This window comes from Stenella coeruleoalba (genome assembly GCF_951394435.1).
Source record: "Stenella coeruleoalba genome assembly, chromosome: 1".
Classification (NCBI taxonomy): Eukaryota; Metazoa; Chordata; class Mammalia; order Artiodactyla; family Delphinidae; genus Stenella; species Stenella coeruleoalba.
Genome location: NC_137169.1, coordinates 27,667,999 through 27,688,178, shown reverse-complemented (window position 1 = coordinate 27,688,178; position 20,180 = coordinate 27,667,999). Strand labels below are relative to the sequence as shown.

At 45.1% G+C, this 20,180-nt stretch overlaps 1 protein-coding gene across 1 annotated transcript in view; it reads left to right on the top strand.

Moving 5' to 3' along the window:
* Nucleotides 1–20,180, top strand: part of DLGAP3 (DLG associated protein 3) — a gene marked incomplete at its 5' end in the record, with an annotated part of 38,523 nt that overhangs the window by 2,995 nt on the left and 15,348 nt on the right. The window contains 5 exons of the mRNA XM_079922314.1: nucleotides 2,298–2,503; nucleotides 2,829–2,901; nucleotides 14,405–14,622; nucleotides 14,850–15,207; nucleotides 15,588–15,673. Of these exons, the coding sequence (XP_079778440.1) occupies nucleotides 2,298–2,503; nucleotides 2,829–2,901; nucleotides 14,405–14,622; nucleotides 14,850–15,207; nucleotides 15,588–15,673 (941 nt within the window). The remainder of the gene's footprint in view (nucleotides 1–2,297; nucleotides 2,504–2,828; nucleotides 2,902–14,404; nucleotides 14,623–14,849; nucleotides 15,208–15,587; nucleotides 15,674–20,180) is intronic.

Below are 20,180 nucleotides of genomic sequence, written 5' to 3'. Positions count from 1 at the left end.
GGCACAAAAGCAGGGGAAGCTGGCCACATCAGACCAGGTGTCTTTGTTGGATCCCCAGTCCTTTTGTTGAGACCTTGTTCCCCTACTGGATGCCAGCTCTCTCTCAGACTTCTTCCAGAATCCCTCTTTTCACTCAGAGCCCTTGTTCCTTTATGGAGCCTCATCTCTTCCCTGCGTTCCCATCTTCTGATTGAGCCCAGCCCCACACCGAGCCCTGTCCGCCTCACCCCCTGAGGGCTCCTTCATGGGGCCCCATCCCATCCCTGTTCTTACACTGATCTCTGACCCCTCATTTAGTCCCACCCCAGAATCTCTATTCCTCTCCCGAGCCCTATGCTCTCCCTGAAGCCTGACCCCCACCCCATTTAACCTGTTCTTTTCAACAGGTGTTTTAAATCTTCGCTACCTGCCCTGGGCCCCTCCCGCATGCCTTCATTACACCTCATTCTTCACAGTGTAGGCCAACCATCCCAGACTCCCTCACCTTCCTGTCAGTGCACCTGGGGACTCATCAAAATCCCCAGCCACCCTCATACCCTTCCTTCTTGGCTCAGAGGAGAAGCCAGGACCACCCATCCCAGCATGACGTCTCCACAGGGCTTGAGCCCATCTCTCTGGGATCCCCTCTGTCCATGAGCTGTCCCCCCTTCCTCCCCACATTTAAAGACTGTCTCTTTACTGACTCTTTCCCTCATCCTGCAAACATGCCCAAATCTCTCTCATCCTAAAAAAAAAATATTTTTCTTCAACCCCATACCCCTTTCCATCTCCCTCCTGTCTTCCCTTCATTTCCAAGTTCTTAGAGTGTAGACTCCACTACTTCACTTCCTTTCACTCTCCCCTTTACTGCAGTCTGACTTCCACACCCCTGTCCTCTAAAATGTCCTGGGAGTGGTCACCAATGGTCTCTTGAGAACTCTCCTTGAAAGGTACCTTTCAATGCTTATAACAATGGTCAACATTGGGCACTTACTCTGTGCTGGGCACTCTATATTGGCTCACTTATCTTTCCCACCAATGCTGTGAAGTGGGCATAATTATCATCACCAGTTCACAGACGAGGAAACTGAGGCTTAGAGATTAATCAGTTTTGCTTAAGTTTACCCAGCTAGCAAGTGACGGGGCCAGAATTCGAACATGGTTCTAACTCCCTAGCCTGAATCACTAACCTCTGCACGCACTGTGGCATTTGACATTATCAACTCCTTCTATTCTGGAAATGTCTCCTGTTTCCATGACATGGCATTCTCCTGACTTCCCTCCCACCCTTCTGCCCACTCTTTCTCAGGTGACTTCATAGGCTCCTCTCCCTTTCTTCGCAGTCCCCTTTTAAATGTCAGTGGATCCCTTCCCACCTCTCTTTCTTCTTTCCCCTGGGCTGTTTCATTCACTCCTGTGGACTCAGCTGCCACCCATGACTCCCCCATGTCTGCCTCCAGCCCAGATCTCTCCACTGAACTCCAGAACCAAACGCCCAACCACCTGCTCCACAGTTCTCTGCCAACTCAAGATGCTCAACGCTGAACCTATCACCTTTTCCCCAAACCTGTTTCTCTGGGATTCTGTGGCTCAGTGAGCAGCAGCCCCATCCCCCCAGGTCCTCAGCCAGCAGGATCTCAGTCGTCATCGACTCCTCCCCACCCCCTCACCCCCCACGTCTAATCAGGCTCACTGATGCTCCTTAACACCTCTCATTTCCATCTCCTCTTCCCCCTCATTGTCATTGTCTTAATTTAAGCCTCATCATCTCTTGCCTGGATAACAGCGTCAGCCTCTTAATTGGTCTCCCTCTCGCCACTTGAGCCCCTGCCCTGCTCCTGGCCCTCCACGATCCATCCTCTATTTGGACGGTTGAAGTGCTCTTTCTGAAGCACAGATTGATGTCACTCCCTCTGTGGTTCTTCACAGAAGGGAGGCAGAAAGTTAGAGGATTTGGGCTATAAGCAGTTAAGAGGATGAAGGAGAAGGAGGGGTGAAAGGTCACTGAGGTCAGGTGACGCTTTATAGGGGTGAGGTTGACATAGGTCACTTTGGCCTCTGAGCTTCAGCCTCTTGGCACCTGGCATGTCAGCTCCTAGACTCTCTAGGTGGTCCTCAGTTAAGGAGCGAAAGGCACATGGGGGATGATGAGGCATCTCCTGTAGCGGAGACCTCACCTGCTCTGCCTCTGCACATTCCTGAACGTGGCCTGCTTGAGCCAGGGCTGAGTGTCTCCCACTGGCAGTGGAGAATGTGGGTCCCCACTTCCAGATTCAGCAGGGACTTGTCTGAAAGATAGAGGCCCCTTGTCCCTGCAGGTGCCGCAAGATGACTGGGGGGGTTACCCCACTGGGGGCAAGGACGGGGAGATCCCCTGCCGCAGGATGCGGAGCGGCAGCTACATCAAAGCCATGGGGGATGAGGAGAGTGGAGACTCAGATGGCAGCCCCAAGACATCTCCCAAAGCGGTCGCCCGGCGCTTCACCACCCGCCGCTCCTCCAGCGTGGACCAGGCCCGGATCAAGTAAGGACAGGGAGAGCTGGGGTGGGGGTGGGGTGTAGGATGCTGATCCTGGGTGCCTGTAGGAGATGTGCGTAGAGTGGGTACCAGTCAGGTTCCCTGCCTAGGGTTCAATTGGGCAGTCTTGCCCTGCCCCATATAAAGAGGGGGTGCCTGTGATAACCCCTATCTGAATGTCTCTTTGGCAGAATCCCTTTACCCAGGAGTCTCCTGGGGATCTCTGGGATTTCTGAGGGTTAGACCTGCTCAGGGGCCTCAGTGCTCTCATTCCCCTCCCCCACCTCCTAGCAGACCCCCATTCTGAATCTGGAATTTTGACCTTTCCCAGCTGCTGTGTCCCACCCAGGATCCACCCCCGGAGCTCCATCCCTGGCTATAGCCGTTCCCTCACCACCGGACAGGTAGGGAGAGGCCCAGCATGCTGGAAGGAAAGGGTGGGAAGGGGGATTCAGTCCCATGCTCAGCCTAGGCCTTAAAATCAGGAATCTGCCCATGGAGAGAGAACAGGTCTTGTTCTGGGGATCTGGGAAGCCTGCCTTGGGACTCCTGGAGCTGACTCAGACTGAGGATCTCAGAGAGTCACATCCTTAAAAACCACAAAGCATCCTCAAAGTGATGAACTTGTGACGGCAGCGTCAGTTCTCTGAGGTTCCCCAGCCCTTTCGTGGCCTGATTGCTCCCAACCCACCCCATGTAAAAGGCAAGATTGAGCATATAGACTGGAGATAGGCAGAACTGCAGTCTCAGAGATGATCAGGGCTTGAGGTCTTTCCCCTCCACTCCACCCTGTGGAACACTGGCAAGATACCTCCCTCTCAACGCCTCTGTTGGCTCATCTTTTTTTTTTTTTTTTTAATGTAATTTATTTATTTTTGGCTGTGCTGGGTCTTCGTTGTGGTGCGCGGGCTTCTCATCGTGGTGGCTTCTCTTGTTGCGGAGCACGGGCTCTAGATGCGCGGGCTTCAGTAGTTGCGGCACGCAGGCTCAGTAGTTGTGGCGCATGGGCTTAGTTGCTCCGCGGCATGTGGGGTCTTCCCGGACCAGGACTCGACCCTGTGTCCCCTGCATTGTAGGCGGATTCTTAACCACTGCGCCACCAGGGAAGCCAAGCCCCTGTTGGCCCATCTTTGAAATGACAATTGTAATGATGATTATCTCACAGGGGTTTTGTGAGTTCAGTGAGAAAATATATGCAAACACAAGGTACCTGGCCCCACACTGGTATTTTACAAGTGTGAGTTCTACCTAAGTGTAGACTTTACCCTTAACTAAAGGAGGCAGTGCAGTTTAGTGATTAAATGCATGAGGTGGGTTTGAATTCCAGCTCAGCTACTTACCAGCTGAGTGACCTGGGGCAAGATACTTGACTTTTTTGAGCCCCACTCTCCCTATTTAAAAATAGGCATCATAATAGTGTTCTTGGCACACAGCCAGCACTCAATAAAGGTTAGCTATTTTTACTGTTTGCTGGGCAAAAAAAGCAATGCAAAGACCGTCCTGGTTGGCTCCCATGGTTTTGCTGCTGCAGTCTCTCAGCATTTCTTTGTTACATTTCCTGAATCAGGGAATCTGATTGGCACAGCCATCTTTTCACAGAAGACCATTCTATGTTGCTAAACCCACTAGTTAATGCTCAGACCTTGTTTTACTTGATCCATCAGCAACATCTAATGCAGCTGATGACTCTCTCCTTCCTGAAACACTTTTCTCAGTTGGCTTTGAGGACACCACACCTTTTAGGTTCTTCTGCCTTCTCTCTCTGGTTGCCTATTCTTAGTCTGTGTCACTGGTGCCCGCAAACTTTTCAGGATCTGAACACTGGAGTTTTCCAGGGCTTAGTTCCTGGACTTCTTCCTACACTCACTCTTTGGGTGAGCTCATCCAGGCTCATGGCTTTGAATATTATTGAGAGCCTGATGACTCCCAAATGTCTATCACCAGCCCACATTCTCCCATAAATGCATATATATCTGTGTGTTGAAATCTCACATGGATGTTGAGTAGACATCTCAAACTTAAGATGTTCAAAACCAAAGTGCTGGTACCCTTTTCTCCCTCCTCAAATTTCCTACTCCATCCAATGTCTTCTCCATTACAGATAATGGCAATTTTATTATTCCAGGAGCACTGATCTAAAACACTGAAGTCAGTCTGGACTCCTTTCTCTCTCACACATCCCGTGTCCAACCCTTCAGTAAATCCTGTCGGTCCCACCTTCAAAGTATTTCCAGGATCCAGTCACTCCTCACCATCTCCACTGCCAGCACGTCAGTGCAAGTCACCATGTTCTTTTGTCTAGACTGTTGCACTGTTTTCTAGTTGATCTCTTGCACTTGTCCTTGCTCCACTTCATTCTCTCATAATACGGCCAGAGTGATCATTTAAGAATAAAATTGCATTCAGTCAAGACCTTGCTCAGGGGAATAGTCAAACACTGTACTATGATGTATAAGGCCCTGCATGATCTGGCCCTTTGCTACCTCTGAGTTCCTGTTCTAACACTGTTCCCATCCCACACCCACTCCAGCCACACTGGTCTCCTTGCTTCACCTCCGACACCACACGTGTGCTTCAGCCTTAGGTCCTTTGCTGCTACCTCTGCCTGGATCTCTCCTTCCCAGATACTCCCATGGATTGCTCCCTCGCTTCTTTCAGGTCTTTACCCAAACGTTCTAAATTTTAATTTTAACCCCCCTCAACATTTCCTGTTTCCCTTCTCTGTTCTTCTCCTTTTCCTCTTCCTCCCCCCCCCCCCGCCACTTCTTCTTTTCATCACTTTACACTATCTAACATCATGTATACTTTACATATTTTTCCAGGGGGGCATGGTTTATAACCCCTGATTTACAGAAGAGGAAATTTACAGGTTTAATGAACTAGCGACGTCACTCTATTATCTTTATCACTTTTTGCCCTTCTAGTATTTTCCTAGAACATCTTTTCCTATATTTTACTTTAAAGCTGTTTGTCTCTTTATGTTTTAGGTGTGTCTTTTGTAAGTAGTTTATATCTATATTTTATTTTATATCCATTCTGACAATTGTTTGAGAGTTTAGTACATTTATATTTATTGTGATTTCTGATATGCTTGGATTCATTTCTGTCATCTTATTTTGTGCCCGTCTATTTATCCTGCCTTTTGGGAGATGCTTTTCTACTCCTTTGCTGCCTTCTTTTGGATCAATTGGATTTTCTTCATTTTTCTCTTCACCAAATCCCACACTGATTTGGTAGTTATATGTACTAATTTCATTATTTTTGTGGTTATTCTTATACTTTCATGTGCATATTTGACTTAGCAAAGTCTCAGATTGTCTTAGATTGACAATTACTTCTACCCTTCTTCTGAACAACGTAAAGACCTTAGGACGCTTTACTTTTGATCACCTCTTCCCTTCTTACATGTACCAGTTGCCCAGTATTTTAGTCCCACCTTTTTTTTTTACCTCTCTCAGTTAGTCTTTATTATTGTTATTAAATTTTATACTACCAATACTTGATTAGTAGTATTACTAATACTTCACATTTTTACCTTTTCCCCCCTCACTATACCTTCTTACATTTCATTTCTTCCTTTTAAAGTAAATTCTGTAGTAACTTTTTTCAGTGAGTGTCTGTTAGTGGCAAATTCTGCCTTTAACCAAAAATGTCATTTACTCTCACTATTTTATATAATTTAGCTTATTACAGAATTTTAGGTCAACATTTATTTTCTCTCAGTGTTTTGATGATATTCCTCTGTCATCTGTTCTGTTGTTGCTGTGGGGAAGTCTACTATCAATCTAATAGTCTTTCTTGGTTATTTTCATTTCTCTCGGATTGTTGTCAAAATTTTGCCCTTGATTTTGGTGTCCTACAGTTTCACTATGATGTGTGTGTGTGTGTGTGTGTGTGTGTGTGTGGTGTGTTCCCTGAATCTGAGGATTCATGTCTTTCATCAAATCTGGAAAATTCTCTCATGGTTACTGTTTGCTGGTACATCTTTTTCCTTCTTTTTACTTTCTATCTACTTGCTTTTTTATCCAGTCTGAAAATCTCTGCCTTTTGAATGACGGTGTTTTGTCTACTCACATTTAATGTGGTTATTGATATGGTTGGATTGTCTCATGTCATTTTTGTTCCTCTGTTCTTCCTTTACTACCTTCTTTTGTATTAAATACTTTGTGTACCATTTTAATTTCTTTTCGTTAATTCCTTTTTACTATATTATTCAAGTTATTAGTGGTTGCACTAGAAATTACAATGTGTATCTTAACTTATTAAAATCTAATTGATTCTGGTAAAATACAGAAGCATTGCTGTAATATATCTCCTTTCTCTCTCCCTTTTCTGTGCTATTATTGTCATATGTATTACCTATACCTGTGTTATAAACCTAAAAATTATTATAAACCAATAATAGTATTATAATAATTGCTTTGCTTACGTCTTTTAAAGAAGTTGAGAGAAAAAAATGTGAAAAATATATTTATAGACCTATTTATATTTACTCACATATTTACCATTTCTGGTGCTCCTCATTTCTTCCTGTGGATTTGAGTTACTACTGGTTATCACTTCCTTTTAACCTGAAGAACTTCCATTAGTATTTCGTGTAAGATAGTTCTGCTGGCAATAATTTCTTCAGTCTGTATTTATTTGGAAATGTCTTTATTTTTACTTCATTTTTTGAAGGATAGTTTTGCTGGATATAGAATTCCTGGTTGACAGTTTTTTTCTTTTAGCACTTTCACTATACCATTCCACTGCCTTTGGTGTTCATTGTTTCTGATGAAAAGACAGTTTTTAATCATATTTTTTTTTGTATGCGATGAATTGTTTTTCTCTTGTTGCTGTTAAGATTTTCTTTTTGTCTTTCAACATTTTGACTGTAATGTGTCTGGGTGTGGATCTCTTTATGTTTAACCTACTTTGGATTCATTGAGTTTCTTTGATCTGTAGATTAATGTTTTTCATCAAATTTGGAAAGTTGGGGGCCCTTATTTTTTCAAATACTTTTTCTTCCTCCTTCTCTCTCTCTTCTTCTGGGACTCCCATTACATGCATACTGATATACTTGATGTTGTTCCATAGGTCTCTGAGGCACTGTTCATTTCTATTCAGTCATTATCCCCATCCAGTTCTTTATATTGGATAATCTATACTCATCTATCTTCAAGTTTACTGATCACTTTTTATGCTGAGCCCTTCTGGTGAATTTTTAATTTCAGTTATTGTACTTTTCAGCTCTAGAATTTCCATTTGATTCTTTTCTTGTTCTTTTAAAAAAACTAATTAATTAATTAATTTTTGGCTGCCACTTTTGGCTGGTTGGGTCTGCGTTGCTGTGTGAGGGCTTTCTCTAGTTGCGGCAAGCGGGGGCTACTCTTCACTGAGGTGTGTGGGCTTTTCATTGTGGTGGCTTTTCTTTGTTGCGGAACAGGGGCTCTAGGCTCATGGGCTTCAATAGTTGTGGCACATGGGCTCTAGAGTGCAGGCTTAGTAGTTGTGGTGCATGGGCTTAGTTGCTCTGCGGCATGTGGGATCTTCCCAGACCAGGGCTTGAACCCATGTCCCCTGCATTGTCAGGCGGATTCTTAACCACTGAGCCACCAGGGAAGTTCTTTTCTTGTTCCTTTTTAAAAAAAATTCTCTTTGTTGTGATTTTCTATTAATGCTGTCACTGTTGTCATACTTTCCCTTAAATATTTAAACATGCTTTCCTTTAGTTCTTTGAACATTCTTATAATAGCTGCTTTGTAGTCTTTGTCTGATAAATCAAATGTTTGGGGACATTCACATTTTCTTGTTTATTTACATGTGTCACAGATTTTTTGGTTGAATACTGAACATTTTAGCTAATGTATTGTAGCAACTCTGGATTCTTATTTTACCTCTTGAAGATTGTTATTGCTTTGCTTGTTTGTTTGTTAATCCCTGGGCTAAATCTGTGAAATCTATCTATGATTCCAGATGCAGCCTCTGATTTCTCCACTAATTTTTTTTCTTTCTTGTTTTTATTTTAAAGCCTGGTTTCCTAGGGGTTGACCCTGTCTCTGCATAGCTTAATGTCCAGCCAGAGATTGATCAGAGGTTGTGCTCAAAAACTTCAAGCCCGTAAGACTTCTTCTCTCTCCTTTTATGGTTCTATGTGTGATCTGGGGAGTACAAACACTGTGCTGTTTTCAAGCCATCTCTGGCTTTTACTTTCCACCGGGCTCTCTTGCATTTCTTCTGCACGTACGCACAGGCTCCATTGGCAAAGGATATGTGGGTGGGCTCAAGGCCTCTCTGATCTCTGTTGTACATGCACCCAGCCTCTAGTTAACCCAGACTATGTGAAGAGCTTATCAAACTCTCTGTGGCTGTCTTAGCCCCTGGAACTCCCCATCAAATCCCTGTCTAGTCTGACAGACCCATTGCTTGCCCCCAAACAGTGCTGAAACCTCAGCCTGGCAGGGCTGCTGGTTATTCCTATCCTTGACACTATAACAGACAATGCTCAAAACTAAGTGAGCTCCCTTTGTTAGTTGCAGTGAAGCAGCTGGTTTTCATAGCCTGGCCCACCCTTTTTGAACTATTGCAACAGACAGAGCTGGGAGCTTGGGTAATGGGAGCAGCCTCAGGCAAGGACACCACAGACTCATGCTGTCCTTACCCAAAGTTCAGTAGTTTTCATGAATGTGTTTCTTTGCTGTATACCTTTGATTGATTTTCAGAGTGATAAAATGGTTGTTTTTGACAGTTTTGTGCAGCTTTATAGTTGTCTTGGGGGACAGGATTTGGTATCCTCACTCTGTTGTGTCTGAAGTCAGAAGTCTGGAAAATTCTCAGTGACTATTATTAACCCTTTGAATATTGCCTCTTCTACATTTTATCGAGTCCCCCCTCTAGAACTCTTATTTGTTGTATTTGAGGCCTTTTTATTCTCTCCTTCATATTTTCCATCTCTACCTCTCTATGTTGCCTTCTAGGTAAGTTCCTCAGATATTATTCACTATTCACTGGTTCACTATTTTTCTCTTCAATTGTGTTTCATTTACTCATTAGTTGTGTTTTAAATTTCCCCCTTTGCCCCCTAGAAATCTGATTTAGTCCCTTTTCAAATCTTTCTGGTTTTTTCAAAACTTTTTTTTTGGCCGCACCATGTGGCACGTGGGATCTTAGCTCCCTGACCAGGAATCAAATCTGTGCCCCCTGCAGTGGAAGCGTGGAGTCTTAACCACTGGACCGCTAGGAAAGTCCCTCAAAGCTTTTATTCTATCCTTATGTTTTCAGTTTTATTTATCTTTTAAGTTTTAGAAAATTTAAACATTGTTTAAAAGCTATTCTGTTTTAGCTAAGGTAACACTAGCTGCAGTAACCGATAAACCTTGAATTCTCAACGGCTTCACTCAGTAGAAGTTTAGTTCTTGTTTATGTCACTGTCTGCATTAGTGATCTATTGCTGCATAATAAATTACCCCAAAACATACAGTCTTAAACAAAAAATATTTATTATCTCACAATTTCTGTGGGTCAGGAATCCAAGCACAGCTTAGCTGGGTGCCGCATGGATCAGATGTCTCACAGGCTTCATCAAGGTGTTGGCCAAGGCTGCAGTCATCTCGAGGCTTGCCTAGAGGAAGATCCCCTTCCACACTCACATGGCTGTCAGCAGGCTTCAGATCCTTGATGTGTGGGACTCACCATATGGCTCACAACATAACACAATTCAAACATAACAACTTGCTTCCCCCAGAGCAAAGACTCCGAGAGAGAGATGGTGAGAGAAAGTGTCCAAGATGGAAGCCTCAGTGTTTTTTGTAATCTAATCTCAAAAGTGACATGCCATTGTATCTGCCATATTCTGTTCATTAGAAGTGGACCAATAGGTCTAATCTGCACTCAAGAGGAGGGCACTATGCAAGGATGTGAATGCAGGAGGTGAAGATGATTAGGAGCTGTGTTAGAGGTTGTCTACCACACAGTTTAATATGAGCTCATCTTCAGTGTAGCTTTATCTTTGAGAACCCTCATCAGCCTGGGTTAGGAGTGGGTCCCCCAGAAAATATTTTTAATTAATTAATTAATATATTTTAACATCTTTATTGGAGTATAACTGCTTTACAATGATGTGTTAATGTTTGCTTTATAACACAGTGAATCAGCAATACATATACATATATCCCCCTATCTCCTCCCTCTTGCATCTCCCTCTCACCCTCCTAATCCCACCCCTTTAGGTGATCATAAAGCACTGAGCTGATCTCCCTGTGCTATGCGGCTGCTTCCCACTAGCTATCTATTTTACATTTGGTAGTTTATATAAGTCCATGACATTCTCTCACTTCGTCCCAGCTTACCCGTCCCCCTCCCTGTGTCTTTAAGTCCATTCTCTACGTCTGCGTCTTTATTCCTGTCCTACCCCTAGGTTCTTCAGAACCATTCAGAAAATATTTTTAAATTGCTTCTGTTCAACTATTCTCGGTCTGGCACCTTTTTATGTTAATTTTTAATTTGGGGGGCATCTGGCCCATGCAGACACTGAAGGCTGGGTCTGTGTGAAGACGAGCTTGTGGGTATAAATTCTTAGGAAATTTATCATCTTTCCCCTCTCCCCAGTGCCTGGACTACAGACTAGCTCCCTTGTCATCAGTCTGTGTTGATAATTGATTTTTCTAGTTTGTCTTTTCATCAAAGCTTTCCCCTTTCCTACTTTTATGCAGGTTCCCATTTCCAATTCCACGCTTCATGTGGGCCCAAGTGGGTGTTAAAATCTAAGCCCTTTGGTTACTGAGACCAGCAACCCCTGCCCCCGCCTCCCACCCTCCACTGGGCTGTTTGCAGCATTGGCTCACACAGTTAATATTCTGATTTTCCAGTCTCCTCTTTGCTTTTGTCCCCTGGGGACTTACCTCACTTTCTTGTGAGCTCAATTAATGTATATAAAACGTTTGTTATATTTTATTAAGTGTTTTAGAACGTTTTAAAATGGGAGGGTTTTCCAAGGTTATCTAAACCAAATGACATATGTAAAGTATACAGGATGTTGCCTTGTCCCCAGTTGGACCCACTAACTCTAGTACAGATAATTTTCAGTTAGACCCAAACAAAGTATTTTCTTTTAAATATCCCACATCCTTGGAAATATTTACTGATTCTGAGTCTGGTTTGCAGAAAGGTTAAGGTTCTCATTTCCCAAGAGGATTCTGTGGCTTTGACTCTCCTGAAAGTGAGAGTTGAGGGGAGCAGGGTGGAAGGCAGTGTAGGGAAAATAGGAGAATTCACAGCACAATGTCACAATTTCATACTTGTAATACCGTAAAGATCAGCTCAGATGTAGTATTCCTCTGAGAGTCTATAAAAATCTACATTTCCCTTAGGTCCTGGTCCCTTATGGGAACGCCAGAAGCTCCTCTTGGCTGGTAGAGATGGAATATGTGTAGCCCCAGAGAGTTTCACACCCTCCTTCCGTCTGCCTTGGATAGAATTGGTCATGGGACTAGCATATGGTGGGGATTTCAAGAGCTTGAGAACCCTTGGGAAAGATGGGCCTTTGAGAGGTATTGTCACTGTGATTTAAGAACCTCTTGCTACTAATAATAGTAGTTAATGTTTATTGAGCACCTGCTATATGCCAGATATTATGCCTAGTGCTTTACACAGAGAAAAGGGCTGGAGATACAGATATAAGCCACAGAGTGAGATTCCTTCCATCCTTGGTGTCCAGACTTGAGACTGAAATGCTCTCTGCTAGGGTTAGATAAGCTTTCTTGTGCTTCAGAGGGACCCTCTGGGCTGGATTGGTTCTAGTTGGGGAGTATCTTGAGCCCGGCCTAGCAATAGCAAGAGTTAGATCAGCTCCTGAACTTCAGGTACCACTGGTGCTTGGTACCCCAGAGGTCAAGAGATAGGAAAATGAGAGGCAGACTCACAAGGAGTCGTGAAAGTCACAGGTGCCACAGGAGTGTGGCTTGTGCCGGACAAACATGGGAGAACTTCATGTCTACAGGATCTTGGATTGATTTGTCCATGGCCTGTGATTTCTGTACACTTGTAATGAAGTTCCTTTAGAAAAAGCTGCAGACAGTCTTTCTTTTTAATTACTGGACCCATGTTAGCATCACTGAATCTCCAGCAAATTTGGCTCTGACCTTCAAAGCAGCCAAGGTGAAGAGAGGCTTATAGTTAGAGAACCCTGGGTTCAGATCCTTAGGGTGGGGACTGAGTTAATACAGGTTTAACAAGCTCTCCAGGACATTTTGATGCTCAGTTAGCCTGGCAGGAGAGACAGGAAACTGGACACTTTAGTTTTCTCACTTACATGCTGGGCATCTTTGGATAATTCATCTGCCCTCTCTGAGCCTTAGTTTGCCTATCTGTAGAATAGGATGGAAATTCCTGCTCAATTTGAGGTAGACTCTAGTGATATAATGTCATATACACTTTGGGGGCCGAGTTTGGAAACACTGAGCTGCAGTTTACACATGAGTCAAGCTACTCCTTTCTCTGTTGACTGTACATAAATATGATGCCATGAATCTTTCCTGGGAGGTCACAAGATGCAACCATGGGATACTTGCTGTCACATTCACCATGTGGATGCTACTGAGGACCTTGTCCATGACTTCCTCCAGTGGCCTCTACATAATCACCCATGGGGGAATTTCTCTTGGACTCAGTGACAAGAATAGTGTGATTGTCATGAGTGGTGGCCTGTGTCTACCAGGTAGGCCCTGAGACCATCCTGTGGCACTGACTGAGGGCTTACCTGCACCAAGTGCCTCCCTTGTTTTTCTCTGAGTTTCCTAAATCGCCCTATGAAGATGGTACCATTATCATTCCCATTTGACAGGTGATTAAACAGAGGCCCAAAACTTTAATGTTCCCAGGCCACACTGCTAGGAAGTAGCAGAGCCAGCACTTGAGTCCAGTTGAGTCTCACAACCTAGCCCATGTGGGCAACCCAGAAGCTATACTCCTTGAAGCTATGGGTGCTCTGAAGCTCAGGGTCAAATGTGCAACCATCCTGTGCTCTGGGTGTTGAGCTTACCACTGAACCACCTCCTTCCCTAACTTTATATTTTCTTTGTGTCAGTTTTCTCATATAAAGCAAATGAAGCTACAGCCGCTGGTATATTTAGTCTTAGTGGAGTGTTATGTGACATGCTTCCATGAACAAAATTTTTGTTTTGCTTTTTCTTAGTTGCTTCAATTTTTTTTAAACACCACGGGTTCTGCATCACAAAATATCAAAACCAAAACCAAGAACCTCAATCAGCAGTGGCTGAACTTTCCTCAGAGGATGAGGGCAGGGAAGGAACCGGCAGGCTGAACCAGAACCCTAGTTAGTGGGCAGAAGGTGGGGGAGGGCTTGGAACACTTGAAGGATGATAATTTTTGCTCTGTTATGTACCCATTAATTTCCTTCCTGCCACATCATTTTATCTCTATAGGTTGCTTTCCATCATTTTTGTAATGCAGTTGGTCATAAATAATAAAATAAAAGTTGTCCTTCCCTACAGTACCCCATCCCCATACTTGGCAGGAGGGTGGCTGTCAGCTCTCTGGTCCTCTCCCCCCAGGGTCAAGTGAGAGAAACGTGAAGGGCTGGGACAGGTGGAGAGGAAGATGGGGTGGTCTGGAGGCACCCGAGCTAGGCATCTGGGAGAGGCATGGGGGGGGGGGTCGAGGGAGGAGTATTTAGAGGAAAGATTAGACCCCAAGGCTGGTCCCAAAGCAGGCCTGGCGAGCAGCACAGGGCAGAGGTGCCTCCGTCTTTCTTTGCAGGGGGTGAGGGTTTCTTTTAGTCCAAAGGCGTTAAGAGTCATACAGAGACACAGCTTCTGCAGAACTAGATATATTCCTAAGGCAAAGTGCCTCAGAGACGCCCCCATCCCATCTCAGCACCACGGTAACTGTCCTTCTGGCTCCTGTACCCAGCTCAGCGAGGAGCTGAACCAGCAGCTGGAGGCCGTGTGCGGGTCCGTGTTTGGGGAGCTGGAGTCCCAGGCCGTGGACGCCCTGGACCTGCCCGGCTGTTTCCGCATGCGGAGCCACAGCTACCTCCGGGCCATCCAGGCCGGCTGCTCTCAAGACGATGACTGCCTGCCCCTCCTTTCTACCCCTGCCTCTGTCTCAGGGAGGCCCGGCTCCTGTGAGTACGCCCCCTCTGTCCCTGGCCCGGCCCTAGGTTGGAGAGCGATCTGGGTCCGGTTCTGGCCCTGGTCACGGCTCTGCTGTGTGACCTTGGGCAGATCGCTTGCCTCTCTGGGTCGGATGATGGGGAGAAGGATCCGTGGTTCTGTAGGTAGCAGCACGTGGAGTACACGTGGCTGCTGGGTCCCGTGGTACCGCGTGGGTGTGGGGAGTGGCAGACACCTGTCAGGACGTGTTTCTCACCCTATGTGTCTTTGCTTTCCCTGGCCACAGCCTTCAACTTCAGAAAGGCCCCGCCCCCCATCCCACCGGGAAGCCAGGCCCCGCCCCGCATCTCCATCACCGCCCAGAGCAGCACCGACTCCGCCCATGAGAGCTTCACCGCGGCGGAGGGCCCAGCCCGGCGCTGCAGCTCCGCCGACGGGCTGGACGGCCCGGCCATGGGCGCGCGCACCCTGGAGTTGGCGCCCGTGTCACCCCGGGCCAGCCCCAAGCCCCCCACACTCATCATCAAGACCATTCCAGGCAGGGAGGAGCTGCGGAGCCTGGCGCGGCAGCGGAAGTGGCGGCCGTCCATCGGGGTGCAGGTATGGAAGGAGGAGGCGCCGAGGAAGTTCAGGCCCCGTCCGGTTGAGGATGGATTGAGGGGGTCAGTGGGCCCTTCTGGATATAGACCTTTTCCTCGCTTACTCTTAGCTTGATCATCGACGGGGCTGCTCCAGACAGTCCCAGCCCACATCCTTGTCCCTCATCCTGGCACCATCACCCCTGGCGAGCGGAGAGCGGTGCCCAGAGGTTGGCACCTTGATGCATCTAACCTCCTGGGTCTCTCGTCTTGTTCAGGCAGATTGTCTTTTCAGGATTTGCCAGCTGGCTTGGGGCTCAGGCATCGCTTGCCCTTCTCCCTGGGAAGGACTTGCATCCCTCGGTCTAGCCCTGGCCACTGACTTCCCAATCCTGCCACCAGGTGGAGACTATCTCAGACTCGGACACGGAGAACAGGAGTCGAAGAGAGTTCCACTCCATCGGTGTACAGGTGGAAGAAGACAAGAGGTGGGTCCGAGTGGGGATATCTCAGGCTTTGCTGGGGGTGGGGTGGAGAAGAGGAGAGAGGGATGCATAACGACCTCACTGGCCTGGGCTCCCTGCACACCCTCTCTTCCTGGTCCTGAGAACAAGCCCTTTGAATGGGGAGGTGTCAGAGCAGCCACAGAGGCTCTCCATGGAGGTGTCACCAGGGCAGTCTAAAGTGAATTCTCCTTGTACCCATACCTGTCCCAGGTGCTGTGAGGTGGACAGGAGAATACAGTGGTCCCAGGAACGGGGTAGTAGGGAGAAGTAGCAGGTAGGTGCAAAGCAGGCCTCTAGCAATTGTCCTTTAGAGGGGATAACAGGATTTTTCCAATCCCTCGTTACTTCCTGTGGTGTACAAGTATGTGAACCCCAAAAGAAACAAATAAACATGAAGATTGCCTCTCAGGGGCCCCGGGCAGATATAATACTCCTCCCCACTCGGCTCATACAAGCATTTAACCAGTTGGGGGTATGCCACTATTCTGGCATTAGGTGGCCTCAGAAACAGTGTTTCCTTAATTTCAAACTGAAAAATTTGCACTGAGAACTCTGGAGGGAATACTGGGAGGAATCCCTCTGTTGTTGGCTTCCTATGGGAAGATGCTTTCTCTAATGGCCATGTGGCAGTGTCACAGTGGCCCATCCGCCCTCTGGGCTGCAGTGCTCCCAGGCCAGTGGCCCTAAGTGTGGTGTCTGGGAACCTGCCTGGGGCTGGCTGTAAGAGTTTCGTGGTAATCTGTGTTGCCCAGGCCATACCCCTTGAAGGAATAAAAGTAGAGTGCCAGAAGCAGTCCCTCACAGCTCTGTTCCCGGTTGCCATTGTTGGGTTTTAGACCTTCCCTAAATTCCCCCAACTATTTTTGGGAACCCCTGGGAGCATCTTGTGTGTGTGTGTGTGTGTGTGTGTGTGTGTGTGTGCCTGATCAAGACTTCTTGGGGTTCCTGTGGGGATTCATCACTTTTCTCTACTCTCACGCTAGCTCCCTGCAGCTCCATATGCTCCTGAAGCTGTAAATGCCTCCATCGGGTGCGGCAAAAAGGCGCCCTTGTTGCCCCCGTTATTACTGAAAGCTACCGTCTTCCAAATTCTTAATATTCCACAAAGATCACAGAAAAGTAGCGCTTTACGGTAAAGCCAATTCTGCAAGTCTATGACTTGAGTTCTTGAGAGGTGGGGTAGGAGTCATGGCTGGGTGCAGCTCTGTGTTCAGACCACTGCCCCCAGCTCTGATGCTGCCCATGGACCAGAAACCAAGCCCATGTGCCCCCATTTGCTCCCTCATGGGGCTTCTTGGTCCCTCATCCATATAGACCCCTGGGGGTCCCCCCATTCCTCCTAACAAGCCTGAATCCTGGGAAGAGTGCAGCAGGCATTCTACTGAGACTCAGACTATGTCAGTAACCTCTGTCATTCATTTGTGGATTGATTCATTCAGAAAATACTTATTAAGCATCTGTTAATAAGTATTATTAACACTTATTATGTCATAAGCATATGACAGCGCCTGTTAAATGCTCAGGGAAATGTGGAAGACATGACTCTTACCTTCGTAGAAGTTATGGCCTAGAAGGGAGTCAAGGCAATGAATAAACAAACCATGAGTAAAAATATGATTACACACTGTGGTATAATAGGTAATGTGATATTATTACAATTATGGTGGGAATATGAAAGAAAAAAGCAGGCACTAAGAGAGAAGGAACTTTATTTAGGTTAAGCAGGTGACATTTAAACTGAGACTTGAGGGTTGACTAGGAACACTCAGGTGATGGTCGGGGGAGGAAGCATTCCAGGAGGAGGGAATAGCATATGTGAAGGCACTGGGAGAGGAAAGAGTTTGACATGCATTGGGAACTGAAAGAAAATTCATGTGGCTGGTGTGGAACAGGACAGGACAATGGTGAGGGAGTAGATTGGAGAATAGGTGGGAGCCAGGTCATGTACAGCATGGGCATGATAAAGAACTGGAATTTAATTCTAATTAATGAGTAGCCCTTAAAAGGTTAAAGAAGGAGTGTGGTATGATCTAATTTATGTTTACCAAAGATCACTAGCTGCTGAGTGGAGAATGAATTTCAGGGAAGTAATGGTGGGTATGGAGAGGTAGAAAGCAGGATTTTTTCATGATCCAGAAGAAAGGCATTATGGACAATCTTCTGTTGGGGATCTTTTTTTTTTTTTCCTGTTGGGCAGTACCAGTGTCTGGGAACACTATTAAGTTTTATATGTTGATTTTGTATTCAGCAGCCTTGCTGCTCTCTCTTATTAGGACCCAAAGTTTGTCTGAAAATCACGCTGGGTTTTCTATATAGTCAGTTATATTTTCTGCAGATGAGGATATTTCTTTTAAATCTGTGTTTTTATAATTTCTTTCCCTTGTAATAGTGCATTGAAGAGGACTTCTAGTTTACTGTTGAGTGTAGCACTCTTATGTCCTTCCTGACATTAGTGAATATCTTCTAAGGCCCAGTTATAAGTGTGATGATGTTTGCAACAGATTTTTTTTTTTTTTTTTTTTTGCGGTACGTGGGCCTCTCACTGTTGTGGCTTCTCCCATTGTGGAGCACAGGCTCCGGACGCGCAGGCTCAGCGGCCATGGCTCACAGGCCCAGCCGCTCCGCGGCATGTGGGATCCCCCCGGACCGGCGCACAAACCCGTGTCCCCTGCATCGGCAGGCGGACTCTCAACCACTGCGCCACCAGGGAAGCCCTGCAACAGATTTTGTTGGATACTATTGATCAGGTCAAGGAAATTCCCTTCTAGTCCTAGTTGGCTAAGAGCTTTTAATTTTTATTTTTTAATAAAAAATGAGAGTGGAATTTTATTGAGTGCTTTTCCAGAATCTACCTAGATGATCATAGATTTAATACTTTCATCTGTAATGTGGTGAATTATATTAATAGATTTTCCATGTTGACCCATTCTTTCATTCCTGGGATAAATCCCACTTGATCCCATTATCAGTTTGGATTAAGTTTGGCTGTAACAGGGTCTCAATAGTGACTTCAGTATATTTCTCTCTCACCAAGAAAAAAGAAAAAGGCTGGATGTAGAAGTTCAGTGTCAGGACCCCAGCTCCTCCTGTCTTGCTGATCTTCTACCCTTTGTATATCACTCATAACCAAGGAGCTGGTGCTCAAGCCCCAGCCATCCTGTCTGCATTCTGAGCAGCACCAAGGAGAGAGAGAGAAGGATGCAGTTCTTCCTTTTAGAAAGACTTCCGGCGGGAATTCCCTGGCAGTCCAATGGTCTAGGGCTTGGCACTTTCACTGCCATGACCCAGGTTCAATCCCTGGTCGGGGAACTAAGATCCCGCAAGCTGCTTGGTGAGGCCAAAAAAAAAAAAAAAAAAAAAGAAAAAAAAAGATTTCCTGAAAGTTACACACAACACTTTCCCACATCATACTGGCTAAAAACTCATCCCGTGGTGGCATCTAGCTTCAAGGGAGGTGCTGTGGAATAGTCTCTTATTGGGAAGCAATGTGCAATGAGCAGAGCTGAAAATCAGGGTTCTTATGGCTAAACACAAAGAGAAGAATGGGAAATGGAACTCTAACAGTTTTTGTCACAGTCTTGCTGTATTATTTTCATATAGGTTCCTGGATTTTTGAATAGCTGTTATTTTATTTAAGATTTTTATATTTATGTTCATAAGTGATATCGGCCTACAATTTTGTTTTTATTGTTGTTATTCAGTTCAGGCATTAAGGTTATGCTAAACTCCTAAAATGAGTTTGGTAACATTCTCTCTGTTCTGTTCTTTGAAACGATTTGTGTAAAGTAGGAATTATCTATTCCTTAAGGTTTGGTAAAGGTTGCCTATAAAACTATCTGGGCCTTTTTGGGATAAGAGAAACTCTTTGCACTACAGCTTCAGTTTATTTCATGGTTATTGATCTATTATGGTTTTATTTTTCTTCTTCAGTCAATTTTGATGATTTATATTTTTCTAAAAAATGGACCATTTAACAAAAATTGACAGTTTTCAAAATTTTTGGTACAAATATTCTTTCTCATGGTATTATAATTTTACACATTTTTATTATATTTATAGGTTATGCCCCCCTTTTTATTCCTAATACCACATGCTTATACCCTACCTCTCTTTTTTGATTCATTTTGCTCAAGGTTTGTATATTTTATCATTTTAATATATTTTTAAAATTATATTTTATTAGTCTTAAAAAAACTAGCTTTTGGTTTGGGTGAGCATCTCTATTGTTTCTCTTTTAGCTTTAATATTTCCTTTCTTCTACTACTTCTCTGTTATTTTCTTTCTTCTACCATATTTGATTTTATTCAGCTTCTTGAACACTATTTCTTATTTTCTAACATGTTTTTAAGGCTATAAATTCCCTTCTAACTACACTGCTGTATCTGTATCTCATATGTTTTGGGGTGCAGTGTTTTCATCGTTCAGTTATAAATAGTTTGTAACTAACTTCCTTTAGGAAGTTTATCATAACTTACTTTTTAACTTGTAA